Source organism: Lissotriton helveticus, chromosome 2_2 (assembly GCF_964261635.1).
Source record: "Lissotriton helveticus chromosome 2_2, aLisHel1.1, whole genome shotgun sequence".
Lineage (NCBI taxonomy): Eukaryota > Metazoa > Chordata > Amphibia > Caudata > Salamandridae > Lissotriton > Lissotriton helveticus.
Genome location: NC_136060.1, coordinates 524,354,132 through 524,374,276, shown reverse-complemented (window position 1 = coordinate 524,374,276; position 20,145 = coordinate 524,354,132). Strand labels below are relative to the sequence as shown.

Genomic DNA, 20,145 nt, shown 5'->3' with positions numbered 1-20,145 from the left:
AGCACACAAGTCCATGTACATTCACAAAGACTGCATGGCGTCTGATCAAAAGACATGGGTAATTATTGCCACCAAGCCATTGTCAGGAATGGTTCAGGTCAAAGCAGGCAGAAGTAGGAGAACCAAGCTCCTCTAAGGCTGGTTTTCACCATTGGCACAATAGTTCTATTAATGAAGCTGATGTTGTTGTTGCACTAATGTCCTCTGCCATGGCCATGTATCTTTTTTGAACTCATGCCTTCCAAAGCAGGGTAACATGGAATTCATTAAGTTTCTTTTCCTCTCCAGGCAGACACTAGATCATCCAAGATCTGTGGAAATCATGCTGGTCTCTCTTGTGCTCCTCCCTCTGTTCCTTGGTGGGGTCATGGGACAGTTCCCCACTGCCTGCACTACTGACCAGGCCCTGAAGGACAGGCGCTGCTGCCCTAAATGGAAGGACGGCAGCATGTGTGGGGTAGACTCAGGAAGAGGACTCTGCAGGTTCATGCATCAGACGTATTCAGAGAAGAGGAGCTTTACTCAGACCAACGATGACCGCTTAGACTGGCCGCATGAGCACTACAACAGTGTTTGTATCTGTAATGGGAACTACAGTGGTTTTGACTGTGGAGAATGTAAGTTTGGCTTCTATGGGGACAAGTGCACTGAGAAGAAGACCATCATCAGGAGGGACATCCGTGAGCTCTCTCGTCAAGAGAGATTGAAATTTTTCAGTTATCTGAGCCTTGCAAAGTTGAAAACAAGTGCAAGGCATAAAATTCTCGTTACTGGCAACAGGCTTGACAGAAACACCTTCCGCTTCGTTGAAGCCACTGTGTATGATGTCTTTGCCTCTATACACTCTTATACCGTTGCACCATTCCTAGAAAATAATATGTTTGATAGGACCATAACCTCTGCTCATGCAGGCCCTAACTTCCTTTCTTGGCATCGGTGGTACCTCCTGTTTTTTGAGAGGGAAATACAGATTCTAACCAATGACCATGATTTTGCCATTCCGTACTATGACTGGAGCTTGGATGGCCGGGCATGCAGCATCTGTACGGACGACATGATGGGCAAGAGCAATTCCCAGGGCTTGCTGACTTCTACCTCGTACTTCGCCAATTGGAAGGTAAATAGACAACTCTGTCTGTTTGTTTACAAAGTTGCCATGATGTGTGTGTGTGTCCATGAATGTGTGCATTGGTCTGCAAAGCAGTGAAGTCATGTATAAACAAAGGGGGTACAAACTAAGTAGGTAAAACAAAATGTGTTTACAATGGGATGGTTTTCTTTACTGTTGTTAATGTGAGAGAATCAGCCCAAAGCTCCACCACTGAAATACACAATTGATCATATGTTAGTTCATAAGAATATCTTGAAACTTAAATTGTATCATAAAAGATAGGCAGGCCTTTACTCTGAGGGGTAGAGGATTACATTACTTGGAGAAAATGACTTCAACATACTTATTAATTTACAAACCAAACATCCATAATCGTCATGACCAACATCACCCAGGGCTATGCAGTGGAAGAGTGCCACTTGTAATCACACCCAATAACCCTGTCTGACTCTATTTATGTATTCTCTGTCATTTGTTGATATATTGATCATTTACCATTGCTGTGTGACATGGATAAAAAGGATTCCAACCTTTTTCAAAATTCAGAAACTTAGGGGCTCATACGATGATGGATGGAAGCAGAAACTGTCCACCCTCTCCCCACCAGGTGCGGACTTTGCGACCACCAAGTTACAATTATCAAACTGAGGCCATTTCCCATCTGCCACAATCTTTCAGGCTCTGCATGTCTTTTGCAAACTCAAGGATGGTGTATGGAGCCAACAGAGCAAGACCGGCGTGCGGAAACATGCTCCATCTGCCAACCAGACTACTTCCCACCGCCACATAAAAAACACCATGTTGCGAATAGCAGAAACACAACAACGGGGAGGAAGAGCCAATACAGAACCCATCAAACCACCGAAGTCGGCATGGAGTCCATGCAATAGACCTTCCCGCTGCACTACCTGCCACACTTCTGGCATACACGATACCAACAGCAGAGGTAAGGTACCAAATATCTCCACGCATGGAACCCCTGAACAACTACAACTCCCAGCAAGCGTTGCGGCAACGTGCGAGGAACACCCAATCTCCATGAGTGACCCTCAGTGCCCCTGAAGGCAATTTGTGCCAATGCTGAGCCCTGCAGTTGTAGAGCTCGTACGCCACAATATCAAAATATTTACCCTGAAGGCTCCCATTGGCTGATGGCTTATTCTCATAGTGGTTGCCACATTGCAGCAGCTGGGAAACTGTGACCGCAACCCGTCATCCAATTGGGGCCAATGCGTGTCATCGCTGCGGATGCCAGCTACCGCGCATGCGAACACATACTGCATTTGCATTGGCACCATGCAAATTACACCACACATCACAACTCATTTGCCTAAAGTGATTGATGCACCCCATGTGTAATGTTTTGCATATAAAATAACCGCACAGACACCAAACAAGTATAGGAGAACTGTCCCAGGGCACTTCTGTCCAGCCCTATTTGTTGGCTGGGTCACATGTCCAGATACGCCTCTGCTGGGTGGCTGTGGGGTGGGGGAAACCTGGTACATCAGAACAACAAGAACAGTGACTAGTTGGTCCCTACACTGTGAAGGTATAAGAGAGAGTGGCCCCTGAAGAAGTCCCCACACACATGGCATGTATGAGAGAGTGTGACCCTTGAGTCAAGTCCCCACACACATGGCATGTATGAGAGAGTGTGACCGTTGAGTCAAGTCCCCACACACATGGCATGCCCAAGAAAAGGAGAGTGAAAGTACATACATAGACACGCCTCATTGCCAGCATAGACTGAAATGAGGGAAGGAGTCAAAAATGACAGAGGTCTCTTGCACTGTTCCAATGTTGTGCAATGAAACATCCAACCTTTGAACATCGCTTGTATATCCCTTGACATCTTACTGTCCTCTCTTGGCCAGCGGTCAACATGTGAAGGGACAGTGATGTAGGAAGACAATCAGAGGTGTCTGATGTCTGCAAATCTGACATACTTGTAATCACTAGCGTTCCCAACACATGTACTGGTGTGGCATGCAGTTGGCGTGCACTGTGCATAGCTGCCAATGCTTGTCAATGTTCCCACACACGTCATAGGAGTGCATATGTAGAACAAACAAACATAGCTCTGACCGACATCCTCGGTAATTGTCAGCCATGTGGGCATGTATGCACAATCCATGTGCCTTTGTGCCTCATTCAGGTGAACATTGCAATGCAAATTCCATACACACTCATGCAGGACTGACCCCATACTGTCCACATGTGTCTGTCCACAATGCTAAATATCCATGTTTTGTTGCCCATATGACACTCCCTGCCCTCATCCCGTAATTTGTTGCGTATTGTGGAACTAAAGCTTGCGGTCATCCAGTGACAGCAGCTACACTGCACTGATGCTAGGAAGCGCAAGTGCTGTGCAATCTAACCACATGGCAGCTCATCCTTGATGTAGCAGTGTACTATATGCCGGAGATATGGACCTCTCTGGATGTCGTAGTGTCAGTATGCCGAGTGAGTGAAGAAAAACATCTGAATGCAGGTCACTTGTGCATTTCACGGGACTATGAGTCCTGTCAATGTAGTGGTTTTGCGAGTCTCTGGGTAAGCTGTATACTACATCTCATCTATAACTCAGCCCATGCTTGTGTACCCTGACTACGTAGGAGGAGACCACCCATCTTTTGACCTGTCCCCGACCTGGCGACGATGGAGGACATCAAAATCATCCAGAAATTCAGTTTGGATCGCTGCACACTATGGAAATTATGTGCCTCGTTGGAGCCCCATTTGAAGCCCGAAAGAATGTATTTGGCTGCATCATCTGCCACAGTGAAGGTTATGGCTGCACTGCATTTCTTCGCTCCTGGGTCTTTCCAGTACACTGTGGCCAGCACCGGTAGGATGGCACAGCCAATGTTCAGCATGGTGTTGTGTGACGCCCTGTCAGCATTGATGCTTTACAAGGACAGATGTGTCCACTTCCAGAGGAGGTATGAATTGGCAGCTATGAAGGGAGTCCTGTCTCCTGGGAGGCATTTCAAATGTTATGGGAGCCATTGATGGTATCCACATTGCCCCCGTTCCACCGCAGGCAAGCAAACACATCTATAGGAACCGCAAACACTACCACTCCATCAACATGCAAGGGCTCTGACAGGTGGATCAGATCATCTCACTCATGTGTGCAAAGTGTCCTAGGTCAGCACATGACTCCCACATCTTGTGGAACAGCACCATACCCCTATTGATGGCCAAACAGCATCCAGAGCGGGCCAGAATTTTTGGTGACTGGGCTGTGTCCATGACTGTGATGTATGTGTGTCATGCTGCTCTCCCCACATATTCAGATCACACTGTTTGCCTGTCGGTCCCACAACTAGGTGACTCTGGGTATCCCAATCGTCCGTGATTGCTGTCCCCACTAAGGTATCTAACAATGCCCAGGAAAGTCCAATACAATGATGCACATGGGAGGACCCGTCATGTGTTGGAGTGCACTTTTGGACTTCCCGAAGTCAAGATTTAGGTGCCTGGACCAGACTGGTGGCGCTCTTAGGTACTCACCACAGAAGTTTTGCCAGATGGTAGTTGCATGCTGCATGTTACACAACCTGGCCTTGCGCAGAAGGATCCCCCTGATTCTGGATGTATCCATGACGGTCAGATGACAGGCTTCCGTTGCTCAGGTCTGTGGTATCAAGCAAAAGAGACCACTGAGGTCATCAGAGTCAAAGCAGATGCAGGTGGGACAAAAGTCAGAGAGCTGAATGACAATTCTTGTTAGTAGGCATGAAAAAGGTAAAATTACATTGAATTAGTCACCAACAGTTCCTGTTGCTGTTAAGTAGTTACAAAGCCAAGAAGACACAGGCAGCTTGAAGGGAATCAGTTCCAAAAGACGATCCAAATCATCTTCAGCAAAAAGGACCGCCACCTAATCTAGCAGTATGAAGGAACAGATGTGCTCCTCGCACCACGAGGATGAAAAGAGCCTCCCATGGCAACCTGAGAGAGTTTTGAAGTAGGCATGGAACAGGAGGCTTTGCACAAACACACAGGCGCAGGTGGCAGCCTGTCTGACACATTGAAAGGCAGCCCACAAAAGTGTAACACTTGAGCAGTGCTGACCGTGGACCAACAAAGGACTCACTCACAGCTCATGATCAAGGGCAGCAAGAGATGTGTTGGAAAGGCAGACACCCATGGACCACTGAAAGGGACGTCGTCATCAGTGGAATACACATTGCACACAAGTGAAATAGGCATAGTGGAAGGTTAGCCTTTAACTGATGCCATCACACCGCTAATGGGACACATCCAAAGTGAAGCTGCGTGCGGTCATGGTAGAGTTGCAACTAGCCAGGGTCTGCCGGGACCACAGGACAGGCAGACATGATGTGAGAGCACTCCTAGAACTAGAGCTCAGCTTCACAGCCACAAGTTGCAATATCAAACCACTAAATGCAGTCTGAAAATTGGAGGAATGGCACCCGGTAGTAGTCCAGAAATAGCATCAAACGAAGGGACATGGCCAGAGCCCACAAGTTTTTTAAAAGAGTGCAACGGCCTTTAGTTTCAGAGTCTTTAGATGATTTTTGTGTCAGTACCCCGGAAAAAAGTGGGAGTGCCTTGTTCAACAGTGACAGAATTGTGCAAGACGGTTGAGGCACCTGGAATTCGAAGGTCTCAGGGCTGATCTGTGGGGGACTACTTGTTGAAATAGAAGCCCATTGTGCCTGCACACTTATTGATGTCTGCTTTCACTGTGGGAATATGATGCCAAAAATGACTATGCACAATCACAAATGGGGGAGTAAGGAGAATATTGCTACTGCAAGGAACACAGCATGCTACATACCTATATACCGAATGCCTGTTCTTATCCAAATATATACCGAGTGGTTCTTGAGACCACTTGTGACCAAAATTAAATCCTAAGTCCAAGACACAAAACATCTGCTCAATATTTTGACATACATGGAATATGACCCGGAAAAAGGCATCATGTTGTGCCTGGACGTAGAGGCTCTCTATAAAACTATCCCACAAGAGGAGAGCCTAAGAGCCATCGAACAATAACTACGCAAGAAGGAATGGCAATGGGAGGCCACCGGGGACTGGATCATAAGATTGATGCATATGACACTTACTGAGAATGTCTTTAAATTTAAAGACAAGGGGCCCGATTCACAGAATGAACTTAAGACTAAATCCTAAACTTACTACTATTTGGTATTCACAGAATGCACTTACTACTTTCGGGATTCACAGAGTGAACTTACTACTTTCAGGATTCACAGAATAAACTTACTACTTTCGGTATTCACAGAATAGATTTAAGACTACTAACTCTAAGTCCGAAATCGGGGAGTAAATTCCGGCCCGGAGGCGGAGCTTCCGGCTTGGGGGCGGAGCTTCCGGCTTGGGGGCGGAGCTTGCGGCCCAGAGGCGGGGCTTCCGGCCCGGAGGCGGAGCTTGCGGCCCGGAGTTGGAGATTTCAGCATGGCAAAAATCCCCACCTCCGAGCCGGAAGCTCCGCCTCCAAGCCGCAAGCTCCGCCTCTGGGCCGGAAGCTCCGCCTCCGGGCCGCAAGCTCCGCCCCCAAGCCGGAAGCTCCGCCTCCGGGCCGGAATTTACTCCCCGATTTCGGACTTAGAGTTAGTAGTCTTAAATCTATTCTGTGAATACCGAAAGTAGTAAGTTTATTCTGTGAATCCTGAAAGTAGTAAGTTCACTCTGTGAATCCCGAAAGTAGTAAGTGCATTCTGTGAATACCAAATAGTAGTAAGTTTAGGATTTAGTCTTAAGTTCATTCTGTGAATCGGGCCCAAGATGTACCTTCAACCTTCCACGGGCAGTACATTCATGCCTGGTATAGCATGTCTGTACAAGGGCCATTTCAAGGAGGAACATATCTAGTCAGCCAGCCCTTTTTCAGATAATATACAGAAATGGGATAGGTATATAGATGATATCCTGGTCATCTGGAGAGGTGACCCTAACAATACCACTGAGTTCACCCTCTAAACAACCTTAATCCAAACCTACGGTGTACACAAACATCCAATAATGAAGAAGTCTAATTTTTGGACATAAACATCATTGCAAGGGAAGGCAGGTTATTGAGTTTTTTATACACAAAACCCACAGAGAGTAACAGCCTGTTGCACTTCGACAGAGCACATCCACGGGCCCTGAGGTTGAATCCATCATTTGGACAATTCCTCAGGTTCCGGAGGAACTGAACGGATCTGAATGAGTTCCGCAAGGAAGCAGACAAACTAAGCTTGAAATTGCAGCTAAAAACCTATCGCAAGAACATCATTGATAGGGCTTGCAAGAGATCTAGGAACACACCCAGGGCAGCATTACTGGAGACAAATCAAAAATCAGAATCCAACACATTGATTTGTGTCACAACATATCATTCCTCGTCTAATGAGATAAAAAAGATTGTTAAGAAGCGTGGCTCAGTGGTTAGAGGCGGCAGACCCGGAAGCTGAGATCAGCCGTGGACCAGGGTTCGATTCCCCGCCTCGGCGGGTCTCAGGCACAAAAATTCCACGGACTCGACAATTCTCGCTCCGGTGCCTACTCGACTCACGGGGTCACACTCTGCGACTCTGGGCAATAGCTTGCTTAATCTCCACTACGGCCCCTCGCGGCGGGATGCCTGGCTTTCACCTTGTGAATACCTTGCCAGGGTATCTCACAGGGGAATACCAGGACGGGTTCCCTAAGCAAGCGCCTTGAGACCCCTGGGTGATTAGTGCGCTATATAAATCGAAACACATTTACATTTACATTTACATGTTAACAAAAAATGGTCCATCCTAACATCTGACATCAAACAAAGCCTAGACATTGCTTGTGCTGAGTTTTCAAGGCCTGTTGTATATACTTTTTGGGCTAAAAGACCACATATTGGTGTTCATTGGTGTATTTCAGTGTCCTTCTCAAAAGAATATTTTTTAGCAACTGCAAAAGGGAATACTTTTGCCTATGTCCAAGAGCACTGAGCTGTTTCCTAGACCTCCAGTTTCCATTTCTACAAACAGGGCTGTATTTCTTAGGTCAGTTCTTTTGATCTCCGAGATCCAAAAACCATGTAAATCTTGCACGCCTTTCTTTTATTAACTTTTTTGCTTTTTTGAGCGTATTCACTTATTTATCCTTCTTCTGTTTTCAGAGTTAGTGTGCTTGTTTATTCTTTCTGTGCAGGCTGCGCTAGTCCTTACTCAGAGTCCTTCGAGCTGTTTCTCATCATCTTTCACTGTGATTGTTTATTCTTTCTGTGTGTACTGCATTAGTCTTTCCTCTGTGTTCTTTGTGCTGTTGCTCAACCTCTTTCACCGTGCACATGAATGTGTGCGTTTGGTGCCTTATTGTGGTGATTTGTAATGGTCTAACCAGGACTTTAGCTCAGAAAATGAATCAACACTACTCAATTGTATACTATGATTGGTCACAACTTGCAACTTTAAATCACCTTACAGCATAGCTATCCTCTCTCATCTAAATGTACACATAAGGTAGCATGTGACAGTCTTGCACACTAGCTTATGGCTACAAACATAGCAGTGGTTGCACCTAAGCATGCCAGAACATGAAATTCACACACAAACCTCTGCTGGAAATGTATGTTGTTTTATTTCACAGTGCGACCACTTTACATAGTAAAGTGAGTTGTTGCATCCCTCTGGTTGATTTCAGTGTTTGCCATTCCTTTGTCAAATGTATGCATACCCAGAGAAGTTCATTTCAGTCTTTCCAGGGCAAAAAAGTTGGCATGTTAAACCCTTTACCTGCATGCCCAGATGGCCTTCAAAGGCCTCCCAGGTGAAGTAAAATGGGCTGTTACCTGAAAGGTTTTTAGAGTTGTGTCTTTGCTCAATAATTGTGTCTGATCCAGGGAATTCCTGACTTGGCATTTTAGGCTGGACTGTTCCCTTGAGGCACAGGGTCAAGATTGATTTGCATATGGCTTGGTCTGAGCTGAGTAGGTGAAGTGAACTAAAGACCAATGATGGATTCAACCCAGATCTTTGACTGGGAGTGAGTGTCTGTAAAGTTTCAGCTCTCTGTCCATTGTCTCTTTGTGTTTGCTTTAATAGGCCCAAAAGGACCAATGATCAAGGAATTATGGACTTTGTGGCCCTATTTTATATAAGATTCCCAAGAGGTCTACAGTGAGAGAGTCTTTGTGCGTAGGAGATGTATATGGCGTATGAAGTAGAGCTAAAAAAATGTCTAACATGTACTACATCATGCAATACAGCCATCTCTTCTTATGACTTTACAGTTTTTAACTTCCCTTCCTTCCATACCATTTCCAGAGTATATGCAGCGGATTTAGATACCCTGATAAGTATTGCACAGTCGCAGAAGATAAGTGTAGGTTTGAGCCTCTACACAGGAACCCTGCTGCAGACCCCAACAACAGCCAGCTGCCCTCCGCTCAGCAAGTGGAGGACGTGCTCCAGTGGAAGGACTATGACACACCTCCGTACAATACCACTTCGAAGCACAGCTTCCGCAACTGTCTGGAAGGTAGGTGAAATACAGTCTTTCACAAAAATCATTGGTGTGTGTGAAGTCTCTATTCTTCTTTCACATATCCGATCAAAGGATGAATGGATAAAGAGGTGGCTTGAAGCCACATGTTTAAGTCTTCACTGATTTTTACAGTGTGAATGCAGTGAAAGGATGGAAAGTACATCAGAGCTCATGATGCCAGTCAACAGCTGTCACTGGTACCTGTGCTTGAGGAGGCAGTTCCCAGTTAGGGGTGGGTGAAATATTCTGTACCACCAGCAAAATTGGGGGAATTTTGGTGACTCATGCTGCTCTTGTAATGCTGAATTCTGGACAAATTAGTCAATCAACGTGTGGCAGAATTACTTCTCATGTAAGGCTCCAGAACTGTAAATTGTTGTCAAGATTTAATGTCCCCTGGGCAATTTTGGATATAGTGACTTTTTACTAATGTAGAAGGTTTCCACCATTTGTGGTTCACAGTCAGAAGACCGCAGCTCTGCACCAAAATCATCTGGAGTAGCTGCACCCTCTGGTGTGCCACTGGTGCCCTTTGTGCTGATTTTTCAGCATGGAACACATTCCTGGCACTAAATCACAGTTTGAGCAGCACAACTTGCCTATTTATGGCCATGTACGGTCCTCCACAGAATTCAAACCAGAACCCAGGGATTAAGGCTCCTCTACCCGCACCGGTTACGAAGTCCCTACGGTATACAAGTGTGTAGGTGCAGGAGGTCTGGGACACAATCCCCTAGATCCCAATAATAGAAAGCCAAGACACTTGGTTTTCAAATCAAGTTGGACAAGGTGACCCCGCACCCTTCAACAGTTAACATGATAAAATACAGTATCAATAGTGTTATTCACACAGTTCAATTAACTTTCCAGTCGTTCTCCCAAGAATTCCAAAGTCAGGTTCTTCAGCAAACAGATTCTTTATTTACAAATGATGCTTAAAACCAATAGCCAACGCGTTTTGTCCGTAAACAGACTTCTTCAGGGCTTGTCAGAGTTCTCTATATAACAAGACTTCACAATGGTCTTCACACTTAAGATTCGGTTAGTTTAAAAAAAACAATAAGTAATCATGATTCAATGGTATAAGAAGTTCACATTTTTTGATGAATAAAAGCAGTAAAGGCCGTAAAAAGAGTGTTGGCGTATCGTGAAGCGTGTGGTCGTCTGGTTCACTCCACAGAACCTCCCTGAAGTTATATGTAAGTCAGTAGAATTCTGCCGAGTCAAATTATGTGAGAATCACACTCACCTATTTTTACTGCTACAAACAGTGTGGCATAATTCTTGCTGTGCCATGGGGCACTCTGGAGCATGATTGGCCACAGAGGTTGAAGCTAAGCATCACTGCTTTACTTAAAGGCTATTACTAGAGCAAACTAAGGGAAGGTGAGTGGACATTCCCTAATTTGGTACCAAGTTGGGATGAAGGATGCAGAAAAGATAAACAAGATCTGTTTTTGGCCTTAAACTCAATAACCACCTGTGTTAGAAATAGGGATTATGTCTGCTATAAAATACATAATCTTATACATCAACCTGTGCAATAATTGAAGCACAAGTAAACAATCAATTGCAAAGACTGACAAAGATCTTGACTGATAACCCACACGGATGTATGTCATTACAACGCATGCTTTCACTCCGCATGCCATTACGACGCAACTTTTACAACGCGAGTCGTTACAACGACTTGCGTTAGGGGGCGCTGGATAGTGGAATAGTTTAATTTACTATTCCAACTCCAGTCCCCGTGGATAGTAGGGAAGGAGTTGGATAGTAATTAAACTATTCCCTATCCTACAGCGCCCTCCAGCGCAAGTCCTTGTAATGACTTGCGTTGTAATAGTTGCGTCGTAATGGTAGTGCGGATTAAAAGTTGCGTTGTAAAGGAAGTTTCCCAACCCACACCATTGGTCCACTCTCCCACCCACTGCCCAGGGACAATACCATGCACTCAATAAATCTTTCATTGAATAACTGTGTTCGGCAGAGCAGGATTCTTCACCAGCAGCCTTTATACATGGTGGACATACTTAAAATCAAAGAATGCCCACTTCCATCTAGCAGGGTTTTTGCAAGATTTAGTACTAAATGAATACATCTTAATTAAGGGGAATGCTTTGGCTGAGCCTTTACACCATAGCAAATTATTTTAAAAAGGTAGTGCTTTATTTATTGCTCCTTCTTTCTTCTCATGGGTCAGTGTGTTCTAATATGTGACTCAACATCTCATACTAAAGAGTCCATCACATTTTCCATTTCCAGGCTTTGTTGATCCATCCAGTGGTGAGATAACGAGGCGGAGTTTGCACAACTCGTTCCACATGTACATGGGTGGAACAGTGAGCCTGATCTCCATTTCCAGCAATGACCCCATCTTCTATTTGCACCATGCTTTCGTTGACAAGTAAGGCACAATTTGTGGCTGATGATCTATAAGAATAACACAGATGTTACAGCCACTGCATTAAAACCTTGAGACAATCATGAGAGAGAAACAGTAATAAAAGAGGAGGGACCACATGGACACAATTATGCACCCTCTCTCTAGCGTCCCAAGCAAGAACCCTTATAGAGATATTGTGTGTCTGTCCACAGTGTACACAAAGACTTTTAGGGTATATCCTTAGATCCTTAGATTTCAGAAACTGATAACTGATATAGTGATGGGGACTGTGCAAAATCAACACCAAGGAATAAATTAGGGGAGTAAAAATCAAGCAGGCAAGACATTTGAGTCTTTGCATTGGGTATTCTAGGAGACCCAAGTATTGTGAGTTACCAGTGTTCAGTGTTGACTCATTAATCGCATATGCACATAAATGGCCAATCAACTAGCACTCAACCATCATGGCCAATCAACTAGCAGCTCATAGACTCTCTAAAGGTGTATTATATATTCTAAGAGATAGTTGTAGGAAGCTGGCTTTGTATATACTATACCAAAGTGAGTTATAGTACCCAATGAGTCGAGTGGAACCCCAAAGGTAGGCAGAGGTAAAGCTAAATAGCACCTCACTCTCTCTTTGAGGTAGTGTGGTCGAGAGGTAAGGCAGTATTAGAGGAAGAATTTGTTGTACCCACTCAATCAGCAAATGATTTCACACACTCAAAGACTGAACTTCAGTCCAATTGGTTTTGTATAAAAATATTCTTTTAGTTATTTTATTTTCTTGAACCAAGCAAGCCTAGCACAGGTAAGTTGATAAATAATTTTGCAGTAAATATACAATTTGAAATACAGTTGTAAATGTACTTTGAAATTGTTCCAGTTTGAATTACTGGTAATGCAATACTGTGAAATGCTATACATATACTTTGTATCAATTTTGCAATAAGAATAACAGGCAAGTTACTTTTAGGTTACTTTTGAGATTACTTTTGAGATTATTTTTTCTACAGAGTGTGATATGCCTAGATTTCACAATGGGGGGTTTCCTAGAGAAAAAGTAAGTAAAAACAATTGTTATTTTTCAGGTTTCCATACAAATCAACTACAAACATTTATTTAAGGTAAACAGTCAATAGGTTCCTATGGAGAGAAATGAAGTTAACAGCTACCAGGTAAGTAATCGGTCTTTGGAGTTGAACTTCTGAGGTTAGAACAAGGGTTCCCCCAGGGTCAGGGATGCACTCTCATTACACCTTCAGAGACACTAGGGCGGCCGGGTGCAGAGTGTTGAGGCCCAATGTTATCCACAGGGGGATAGGTGGCCTATGGTTGGTGGCTGCTGTCACTGGGTTGTGGGAGCAAAGCTCCTGGGCTTTAGCTCATGGCAAATAAGGAAACAAAGTAGCACCAAAGGTGTACCCTCAGCAGCACTAGGGAGGCCAGGTGCAGGGTGCTGTTTTGACGGTGAGCGCCCAATTTGTGTCAATGGGAAACCTCTGGTTTGCAAAGACACTGCAGATTCAGGGACGAAGGTCTTCTGGGTGCAACCACTGCCTCGAGAGGTACATTGGCGAGTTAGGGGTTGGCTAGGCACCATCGGTTTTGGCACACAAGGCCATGGGGCATCAGGATGCAGGGGTGGCTTTTGAGTTGGATCTTCTTACCAGCTCCTGGTCGTGGTTGGGGGGACCTTCTGGATTTAGGCTGCAGGCATCGGCTGGAGGCTTGAGGCAGGACAGGGGTTTCCAGGTCTTGGGTCAGGATTTCTGGGGTGACCTCCTGGTGGTATTTGCCCACTCGAGCTCAGCCCTTGGACGGCAGGTGCAGAGTGGGGCAGATCTGTGTTCTCCGGTTGGAGTCAGAGGTTCCAGAAGAACAAATCCGGTGTTCTTGGGAGACAGAGTCTTTGTAGTTGAAGGAAGGATGGTCCTCCGGGGTTTTTGAGGTTGCTGGCTGCAGGAAACACTGGGATGTTGCAGGAGCAGGTTTGAGGGGGAGATAGGCCCATAGGCCTGGGGCCAAGTCAGTGGGCAATCTCCTTGTATTAGCTGATGCACGGCTGTTTGATTCTTCTTCTTCTTCTTGCAGGTTCTTATTTGAGGAAGCAAGGTTCAGGGGTGTTCCTAAATGCTAGATTTAGGGGCGTTACAGGTAGGTAAAAGGCAGAGACCAATGGGTCCCCTCCCTGGGGTGGGTACACCCCCTATAATGCCACCCTCCAGTGGGAGGAGGCATGAGCCTGTCCCTGGTTGGCCGAGTCCCCCATCTTCAAGATAGCTTGGACTGATAGTTGTGCTTCGTCTCACCTCCCCCACCTGAGTTGTGGAGTTGGCAGAGTTGGGCAAACCTCTCTTCCTCACTTGCTTTTCCCACCAGTTCTCCCACCTTAAGTGTAGGGGTCAGAACCAGTGGGGACCAGTTGCTGAGAGCAGCAAGTGGCCTGGGGAAGTTCACAAAGTCAGAAAGTCTTTGAAGGTTCCCCTTCTCAAATCCTGCTCATCCTGGGGAGGAGGCTTGGCAACTCGGCCCAGGATGTGCATTGTTTCAGGCCCCAGAGAGCAGCAGGCTCTCAACCCAGGGTACAGAAACATGTCTGGTTGTGGCAGCTGAAAGCAAACTCCTAGCACCATATACTCGTAACGGCAGCACTGCACTTACAAGGTCTAAGAATAGACTTAGACACTGTAGGGGTACAGGGCACATGCACCTTTACCCTCACTACTGTATAGTGCACCTTGCTAGCGGGAGGACAGATCTATGCCAGGGCAGTGGGTTGTATGCATGGCACACAGGGATGTGTGCCATGTCGACTCTTCACTTTGTTCTGCACCAAGACAGAAAAGTCAGTGTATGAGTGTCTGGGTACAGGACCTCCAAGGGTGGCACAATAATCCTGCAGCCCTTAGAGGCCTTCTCTGGTCACAGTGCACTGGGTACCCGTGGTACCATTTATCAGAGGTTGACTTGTGGCCAGAGATAGGAGCCCAGGGTACTCCCAGTCAAAGCATGCAGAAAGAGGGCACTTTCTCACACAACCCCCCCTCCCAAACAAAAGAGGATGAGACTAATCTTTACCTAGAGAGTCTTTATTTTCTAAGTGAAAGAACTAGGAAAGTCCATCAGCATTGGCATGGGCAGTACTAGGTCTGTGTTCCACTACAAAGTCCATTCCCTGTAGGGTGATGCAACTCAACAGTTTTGGATTGTCACCTATCATTTGAATTAGCCATCTGAGAGGTCTGTGATCTGTTTGAACTAGGAAGCGAGTACCAAACAAGTATGGTCTCAGCTTCTTCAGGGACCAAAGCACAGCAAAGGCCCACTCTCAGTGGTTCTTCAACACTGTTCCCTAGAGATAAGCCTCCTGCTTATAAAAGCAACAGGTTGGTCTTGGCCTTCATCATTGATCTGGGATAGGACCACTGCTACTCCTAGCTCAGAGGCATCAGACTGCACAATGAACTGCTTGGCATAGTCTGAATTGGTGCTGAGCACATTCCCTCTTTCAGGGTGTCAAAAGCCTTTTGACAACTAACTGCCCAGTTTACCTATTTGGGAATCTTCTTGGAGGTGAGTTGGGTGAGAAGAGCCACAATGGACCCATATCCCTCCACAAACCTCCAGTAGTACTCAGTCAAGCCATGGAATGCCCTGACGTGGGTTTGAGTTTCTGGAGCTTCCCAGTCCTGGATGGCATGAATCTTGGACTGCAAGGGTTGTACCTGGCCTCTACCAACAAGGTGTCCCGAGTACACCAAAGTTCCCTGCCTTATCTGGCATTTGGATGCCTTGATAATTAGGCCTGCAGTTTGCAGGGCATTTAAAACCTTCCGAAGGTGGATCAGGTGTTCCTGCCAGGTGGAGCTAAAGATAGCAATATTATCTAGATAAGCTGCACCAAAGGACTCCAATCCAGAAGGACTTGGTTCACCAACCTCCGGAAGGTGGAAAGGGCATTTTTTAAACTGATCATTCCCGTCAGGTGTGGAGTTCCTGATCAGTAGGTGTCCAGGTCACATCCAGTCAAAGCCACATCAGCAATACAGCACTAAGTGGGGCTTCATGCAGAAAGAGGGCACTTTCACACAATAGTTATAGCAACAAATCTAGCCCCTTACTTCCACCTTCACCCTCCAGGTTTTTGTCATGTATTCTAATAAATATTGATTGTGAAAAGTTCAGTCTATCACTCTCAAGATGCATGGCATGCATTCTGACAGCTGGCCTGTGCATGTCTAATCCCCTGTCATCCCATTGCATCTGCTGGAGTGTGTTGCATGTTCTATTAGCTGGACATAGCAAAAGGTCCCTTTGACTGCTGCCGCATTTAACTCAAAGTGCATGTTATATATTAGGATATTGGAATTTTAAGTGATCTATTTAAGGCAATGGAGTAGCATCAGCCTATAAGAAATGGTATAGGGCAGCTACTCTTAACAGTACAATGTCTTAATACACAACCTCTTCCTCCCAAAAATTCATGGGGCCTCATATATGAAAAGTAACACATCGCTGCGAGAAAACAGCAATGTGGCACTTTTCATTGCTCCCTCCTTGCGACATTAATGATGCAACATATTTACAGTATGGCACATCAGGTCGGAAGTAGTTACAGATACGTCAATATTTCTGACATATCTGTAGCCATAAAAGTGACGCATTGCTGGAGTGTGTCACAGAAGTGACGCAACTCCAGCAATGGGTCATTTTACATGAGCAAGCCCCATGTGAAATGTGCCTGCATCAGTCTTACACCTGCCATGAGGCAGGTGTACAATATTGACGCATAAGCGTATTAGAAGTGGCGCAGTGAAATCTGATATATTTCACTGCGTCACTACTACGGCTCTTTCTTGCGTCGGAACGCCCCCCTGCATACATTATAGCTGGAGCAAGTGTTTACAAAGTGATGCATCTACCGAGATGCGTCACTTTGTAAATATGGTGCAACAAGGCTAATTTTCTATGCAGCTGGTGCGTCACAAAAACTGATGCACCGGCGGTGCAAAAGTGACGCAAGGGCTCATAAATAAACCCCGTGGTTTGGGCAAGGGAAAGCAATAGGCAGAGCATGTGCAGCAGGACACACATGATCCTTCCCCCTCTCCCTTCTCCTGTGGCACACAGTGTCATTGGAGCCCTGCGCCTTGAGATCCCTGATTGTTTAAGTGATTGAGGTGGAAATTATGCTCAGCTCCTGGGTCTCCCTGGATCAGATGAACAATGAAGTAAGTTTATTCAAGCCTAGGGAGAGACAGGGGGCTGACTTCAGTTTCATTTTCACAGCTATTGTTGAGAACGCTCAACAGCTAACAGCTATGGCCCTGCACACTGCTGTTATCTGTTGAACCATTACAGCAGTAGCTATATTTGCATTAGGAAATTCTGACCACATAAGGAAGAATGTTTTAAGTTTGAGAGCCATCTTGCCCGCCATATACTGGCCATTAGAAAATTGGAATGTTGAGAGCTCCATTGAAGAAATTGGAGTCGCTCCAGCATTCCAATGTTTGTCTTTCTGTTTCTCCCTTTTTAATGTAGACAATTCTACCATTAGTGGGTGGAATGTTCTAAAAGTCTTATAGACCTTCTGACTATAGCCCTTCCGCCTCTGGCTATACCCTTCCTGCACAAACAAAAATCCCGATTACAACACAGACACCCTTACACCATGACACAAGGGTATGTGCATTGGCAGTAGGCACTCAAAGGTAAGCCATCATCCCAAAAGGACAGAAGCATGCCATATAATGGTAAATATAGCACATTCCTGCCCTTTCCCTTTTGTTGAGCAAGGTAGCTTGCTGTGCTGCGTATGAGAGAAAGTGCAGGAATGGGCTGCATTTACCATTATACAGCGCACTCCTTTCCAATCCTAGCACTGGCACTTTTGCCTTCGTAGCATCAATGCAGGTACCCTTGTGCCATTTCAGGGGTGCCGGCATCAAAGGCAGGATTGTTTCCATCCTCAGAGGCATTTTCCTCTTTCTGAGTGTGCTGCAAAATGAGGAAAAAACAAAGAGAAATAAAGATATTTCTCCTCAATGCATACCTGGTGGAGAAGTGTACAATGCTTCTGCATTTCTGAGTCTGCCAATGTTGGTAAATTTGGTATTGTGTCAGAATCCATGGGAGAATGAGTGGGAACACCCATTTGCCGAGGATCTGCTAGCGGTGGAGCCATTTCAGCGGCCGATGACTGGTGGGATATGTTTGGGTACCTGGGGAGGGTACCAGCTTGGGATCTCCCCTCCTGGCCGTCCCTACCCTCTGGGTTTTGCTGTGGTTACCTGTCCCCTTGCACCACCTCCCTAGTGACGATGGAGATGCTTCTTCTGGGAGGGGTTCAGCGGCAGTGAGTACTGCCCCAAGCTTGTTTTGCTCCTTGAGTTTTCGAGAGGCACACCCTCCTGGTCCTGCTGCTGCCTCCAACTCTCCGGGCCTGTTGCCTGGCACCCGAGTTTGACTTTCTCCAGTGTTTGCGGCATTCTGAAGGGCGATGCTGCTGGCCCTGGAGCCCAGGTGTGTGTACATCGGTGACCCACTTTGTGATCTCTGGTGTCCTGCCCTGCATCCTTCCTGGTCATGTGTCTGCCTCCCCATCTGATCCTGTGTGAAGTCTTTGAGTCTGCTGCCTTGTGGTTTTCATGTTGGATATTTGTGTGTTCCGCCATTTTGGGTTGATGTTGTTGGTTTCCATGCCCTGGGTCCTTCTTCTTGGTGGTTTTGACCTATGCTCATTGTTTCTGGACTGCTCATTGTTCGCATGTCTGTTGTTTTCGTCAAGTCATCCCACTTTGGTCTCCTACTTCCCTCTCATCTCATACTATCACTGATTCACAGGATGTTTATGATTGTTGGTCCCAAACCAGTTTGTATGTCTTTCACTGTGACTGTTTTGTAAGTTATTTTGCCGATCTGCCTGACCCGATTCTCCATTCCTTTCCCCTTTGTACCATTCCCCCCCTACATTCCATGCCCCATTTGACGTGTGTCTTGGCTATGCAATGCTCTAATAACCCATGTTTTTGTGTATTCACTGTTTTTCTCTTATGTTATACTTGGCTCCTGTAACTGATGTAATTTTGTAACTTGTAACTCGCTGCTGCTCATGTAAAGCACTCTGATACCTCCGGGTTTAGCTAGCGCTATATAAAAGTGTGAAAATAAAATAAAAAAACTAAATCCATGATAGGCCTCCCTGGTACGTCTCTAGAGTAACACAAGGGAGCAGTTTGTGGCCGTGGCTTGATGAATCTCATTTATGTTTTGTGTCATCTTTAGGTGGCACCAGGTTGATGGAAAACCTTGATAAATGTGCCCCTCAATGTGTACAACTGGGGTTAGCCAGATGTCCCCTCTCTCCCTGCCACATTCATTTTCCCTAATGTTTGGTAAATTCTAACAGCCAGAGCTCGCCTCATTTCCAAATCGTCGCCACAGATGTGTGTTCATCTCAGGATCCTAGCAGTTGAATCTAGACTATTATCACATCCACCTCTACCAAATGCTCTTTCCCCCACCTGCATGTCACACGTTCTAAGAGATGAATTGTCCCCAGTCAGAGTCATTAACCTAGAACTCCCCTCCTTATTCTCAATGTTATGTCTTCTAATGATTGAATGTTTCTTGTCCTATTAACAACTCCCTCTTCTCTCTCTGCAGAATATTCGAACGCTGGTGCGTGAAATACAACGCTACCAGTGAAATGTACCCGAAGAACAAAATATTTGGGCACGGCCAAAATGATTACATAGTGCCCTCTATGCCCCCAGTAATGAACAAGGACTATGTGAATCAAGCAGCAATCTTTGGATACAAATATTCTGATTATGATCCTTCTGGTAACTATTCAAACATAAATGTGAAAGCATAGGGCAGTTTAAAATATCCCCGGTGGAGTTAGTTGTTGTTTAACACTGTAAGAAAGATATAGGATAATTCCAACAATAAACAGTGGTTGGCCTGACTGGGTAAACATCCTTCACAATGCGGTCAAAACACCGCGGTGCCATTACGACGCGTCTTTTACAACGCAAGTCGTTACCACGACTTGCGCTGGACTGCGCTCTAGACAAAGGAATAGTAGATTTACTATTCCAACACCTTCCCTACTGTACGTAGGCTG

General features: G+C 45.7%; 1 protein-coding gene across 1 annotated transcript in view; it reads left to right on the top strand.

Moving 5' to 3' along the window:
* Positions 1 to 19,930, top strand: part of LOC144821934 (tyrosinase-like) — a 57,142-nt gene extending 37,212 nt beyond the window's left edge. The window contains exons 2-5 of the mRNA XM_078679084.1: positions 289 to 1,117; positions 9,406 to 9,619; positions 11,891 to 12,032; positions 19,683 to 19,930. Of these exons, the coding sequence (XP_078535210.1) occupies positions 289 to 1,117; positions 9,406 to 9,619; positions 11,891 to 12,032; positions 19,683 to 19,893 (1,396 nt within the window). The 3' untranslated portion in view covers positions 19,894 to 19,930. The remainder of the gene's footprint in view (positions 1 to 288; positions 1,118 to 9,405; positions 9,620 to 11,890; positions 12,033 to 19,682) is intronic.
* The last annotated feature ends 215 nt before the right edge of the window (positions 19,931 to 20,145 follow it).